The sequence below is a fragment of the Cupressus sempervirens genome, chromosome 3 (assembly GCF_028749045.1).
Source record: "Cupressus sempervirens isolate cs-2001-9-10 chromosome 3, ASM2874904v1, whole genome shotgun sequence".
NCBI classification, from domain to species: domain Eukaryota; kingdom Viridiplantae; phylum Streptophyta; class Pinopsida; order Cupressales; family Cupressaceae; genus Cupressus; species Cupressus sempervirens.
This window is the reverse complement of record NC_143120.1, coordinates 154,139,008-154,143,460: the sequence shown is the minus strand read 5'-3', so window position 1 is coordinate 154,143,460 and position 4,453 is coordinate 154,139,008. Positions and strand designations below refer to the sequence as shown.

The 4,453-nt window shown below is 36.4% G+C and overlaps 1 protein-coding gene across 1 annotated transcript; it reads right to left on the bottom strand.

Moving 5' to 3' along the window:
- Positions 1-1,225: 1,225 nt before the first annotated feature.
- LOC149565223 (FKBP-like peptidyl-prolyl cis-trans isomerase family protein) lies at positions 1,226-4,095 on the bottom strand. The gene is made up of 2 exons (XM_089818776.1): positions 3,630-4,095; positions 1,226-1,832 (listed from the first exon to the last, which is right to left on the bottom strand). The coding sequence occupies exons 1-2, from the start codon at positions 3,998-4,000 to the stop codon at positions 1,433-1,435; spliced, it is 771 nt and encodes a 256-aa protein (XP_089674902.1). The 5' UTR covers positions 4,001-4,095; the 3' UTR covers positions 1,226-1,432.
- Positions 4,096-4,453: the final 358 nt, after the last annotated feature.

The window sequence follows — 4,453 nt, the reverse complement described above, 5'->3', positions numbered from 1 at the left end:
GGGACTCTAGCTCGCAAAGAGCTCTTGTTTAGTATGCAATTCTCTAAAGGAAAGTTAAACTAAAGTTTTTCAAAGAGAAAGGGGAAAAATATATTCCAAAATTAATGTGAACTATAATTTGTAAATATTTGTAAGACCCCTTATCACACATTCATTCTATACAAACTAAATTTCAGTGCGTGGGCATCAATATCAAATGTAGTTTCACTCTCGACGATTAACGTACAATCCCTCTAAGTCACCATAAATCCCCGATGTTCGGAACTTCGGATATTGTGTAGAACTAAATAACAAAATTATCTTTGGGGGATGGAAGCTCCTTTTCACGAGTCTATTTATATTCCGCAAGACACTTACGTCTGTCTTGTTGAGGTCCATTGGTCCTAACTCTTTCAATATTGTAATAAAGACTTTAGATGTATGCTTTGTATGTCATCATTTAAACAATTAGGAAAATACCATATACTTAAGAAATAATGTATAAACTATGTTGCCCAAAGCTTTTGACCATTCCCTAGGATTATGGAAGCATGAATAGAGATATTTATGACCATATTTAATATTAATGAAAAAAATCTAATATTTAAATACATATAGTCAAAATGTGTATGGCATAGACGCATATGTTTTCCTCAGAGAGTGGTGGTGAACTTGCTTTCCTCATAGGAGCTTGAGGATGTTAATTGGCATCTGGCCACTGTTGTTAAACAGACTCTTCCCTTTTGTACCTCTCTTGAGTTTATTAGGTTTACTTACATTCCTTGTGAATGAAATAGAGCTGCTGATTGTTTGGCCAAATGGACTTCCGGTCATGCTCTAGGCTGGAATATTATGGATAGGGGGCAGCTTCCCCTTACGTTGTTACAAAAATTTGATGTTCTTGTTGCTCAGCACAAAGCTCCTTGTTATAATCCTTTCTGTTTTAATAAATTTTTATCCCTCTTTTCCCAAAACAGTCCATATTTTCTTCACAATAAAGAATATCTATTTAAGCCATATCCTAGATGCTAATGTAAAACAATTTTTTAATAAAAAATTAAGTTTATACAAAAAATTACATATAATTTCTTTACCAAAGGTTTATTTACAATTACAATAGATTGTTAAACATTTTCAATATTCCAAGTTCTATTCATGAGTGCCGCAAACTAGAACTGATATTAGGAAAAAATGTAAGAGGAAACAAATGGGAAGATTGAATTCAAAAGAAGAATAAATACGAGACTTATAAAAACCTGGGAGACAAAACCTGATCCCCTGTTTATTTATCAAATTGAAATTACATGTTAGAGGGAGTCGAAATATGATTTATTGATAGTGATACACAGGCATTTCCATAGAGATACTGCCATTGCATTTTCTAAGGATAACTTTCTGAAGTTGAACTACATATTCAGGGTGACTTGAAGGACATAAATTTTCCTTCTCCAAATTAAGAAGGTGGAATTGAAACTTTCTGAAGTTCAACTACATACTCCAGGGTGGCTTCTGGCGGTATCAAAATATCGCCATCCAAATCTGCACCTGTCTTCCCAAATCCAAGTTCAGGGGGGATTACAACTCTTCTTTTTCCACCAGCTTTCATTGTTTTGATAACGTACTCAAGCCCCTCACAAATACCTCTAGCGTAGGACCTATTACCAAACAGAAAGGCCAGAGAGCTCTTGCGTCCTGAGAATGTGTCTACAAATACATATCCAGTGCTTTGTATTTTCCCTTGCAAACTGATCACTACCAAATCTCCTGGTCTCGGTGAAGGACCTCCACCTATGCGTAGATCCACATATTTGATCCCATTAGGAAGTATCACTTCTTGGGTGCTCTTCACATCTCTGAAAGTCCATAAAACAGTTATCAGTGATGCATTAAATTGAAAGTCTAAGGTAGCCAAGTCACTTATGGAGGCACTGATTTACATTGGCAACTGAAGGTAACTGTTTAAGCCAACCTTATAGGGGAATTTTATGTCCGGATGTATGTTCCCTTATAACATCCTCTAATTAGTAAGTTCATCAGATTTCCACAATCTATATTAGGTAATTATTTTTACTTTTGGGATCAATTATGTGATAGTTTTTTGCATCAACGTTACGGGTCATACTGCATTATCCATCGTCTGGATGCACAAGGGAGCAAAGGATAGTTTTTGCATCAACATTTCAGATCATACTACATGATCCATCACTGGGATGCACAGGGAAGCAAAGGCATTTTGGATCATACTAGATTATCCATCATTGAGATGCACAGGGGAGCAAATGAAATTTCATTTGCTCCCCTGTGCATCCGGTGATGGATCATGTAGTATGATTCAGAGGAGCAAAGGAATTTCCTCCTCCGTGCATCCGGTGATGGATCATGTAGTATGATCCGAAACGTTGATGCAAAAAACTATCACACAATCGATCCCAGAAAAAAAAAACCCTCTAATAATCCCTCTTGAACATGTATACTGACATTAAGGAATATCCAAGATTTAAAACATAGAATTATTGGACAAAATTCAACAGACTTTACCTGAATATGCATGCAAAATTTGGAGACCAATGCATTAATTATTGTCACCCAATGCATATATAAAACGAAAATTACAGACAGCTTTATGCTACTTCACTGTACTACAAATATTTAGGGCAATTTCAAGTATTATTCTGTCAAACATCTTGCTGTGAAGTCCACGAAGGAATTTATTATTTTACTAATAGTAAATCCAATGCCTTGGAAAAGGGCAATTTATACATATCTTTAGGCCACTTCGAAGAATATAAAAACTCAGGGCAATTTCAAGTATTACTCAGACAATCTTGCTGTGAAATCCATGAGGAAACTTTACAAACGGTAAATGAAATGCCTTAACAGGGGGCAAATTATACGCATCTTTAGGCCAGTTCACAGTACAATAAATATGTAGGGCAAACTCAAGTACTACTCTGTCAAACAAGCTTGCTATGAAATGCATGAGGAAGCTTCAATAATGGTAAATCAAATGCCTTGGAAAAGGGCATACTTTGCACTGACTAAGTAGAAACACACTGTTTATACTGAAGCAGGATCCTAACGCTTCAAGCTACTTTCAGGAATGATTAGGCAGATGTGAATTCGGTATAGTTTAAATCAAAATGTACTCTTGCAGCATTCATTGGACAGAATTTGACTGCCTTTTTTTTTATCGGTAGGATTTCATTGCCTTCTGAGATCTGTATTTTGAATATTTTTGTTTTCAGCTGCAGATGCTCAATGCACAAATGTGAGCGAGTGATTATTTCTTGCCGAGAAAAAATTACTCAAAGAGTGGAGAAGCTATTCAACAGGGGATGTCCACTAGGGTTTGTTGCACTCATGACATTTAGAAAGCAATATCGGTGACCTGAGAAGAAAACCTAATTGTAGTATAAATATTTGCGTGCCTGTGAAGGGTAAAATGATAGTAAAATCCTAGTACTCACGCCTAAAGAGGGTTATACTGGTCAGAATGTGTTCAGGGTAAAATATTGTAGGTTTTATGGTGATCAGACCTTCGAAATCTCGTATCCATAACTTAAAAACATGGTCGGAAGCATTTTTAAATTTACATTGTGATGCTTTAGGATTTGGAAATTTCAGAGAAACTCAAAGACATATTAAGGCACCTGATATTTTGTTGCTCCTGAGAAACCTCAACGCGGGTTTTAATTTGCTCAGAGACGACACCAAAAGCCAGAATGGCGAACCAAGCGAGGCCTGCACCGAAGCCAAATCTCCTTGTTAAAGAAGAGGCAATCCAGTCTGTGGAGTCTGCTTGCATTATTTGCCTACTCTCTTTCTTTTCCCCATTGTTGCTGATCTTCTCCTGCTGTTGCTGCTCTGGCTGAGATTGAGATTGATTTCCCGGAGCACAACATTTGGGGGATGTAAATTTGACAAGAGCTGCATTGTTGTATGAAATTGCTCGTCCGCATCTCCTTGACCTTGAACGAGAAGGAAAGGCCTGGACAGGATTTAAGAGCATAAGAGTAGCCATCACATATCAATATATCCTATCTAATTTATCTCCCATTCATTGCTTAGGCACAGTCCATGGAGAGGGTTCTTCCTTATTGATGATGACTTTAATTCAAGCAAATTTATTAACGATATGGTACAATCGTAATGTCCCATTTTCTTGGAGGAATTAATTATAAAGTTATCGATTAAAAAATATATATTAAAGGTAACTTTATAAATTAAATAAAAAAAGCTTCTAGAGGTTGATGGAAGAAGTGGAGGAATTTTTTTTTTTTTTTTAAAAAGGAGGCCGACCTATCAAAGAAAAAAGAATAAATAGGCATTGAGGGCTCATTGCTTATCATCGAGATTTATTATTGATTTTTGTTGATGTGCGTTGTGGAGCCTAGGGTTTCTGCAAATAGTCACAATTGGCCATTGAGAACGAAAACTCTCAATTGGTACGCAATTTTGAAGGTGTGAGATCACC

Bases quoted from the DNA above. Each gene is read 5' to 3' on its own strand.
- LOC149565223 (XM_089818776.1), bottom strand. From the start codon at position 4,000: ATGGCTACTCTTATGCTCTTAAATCCTGTCCAGGCCTTTCCTTCTCGT. The intron at 1,833-3,629 runs GTGCCTTAATAT...ATGGACTTTCAG, and splicing joins CAGGAGCAACAAAATATCAG to AGATGTGAAGAGCACCCAAG.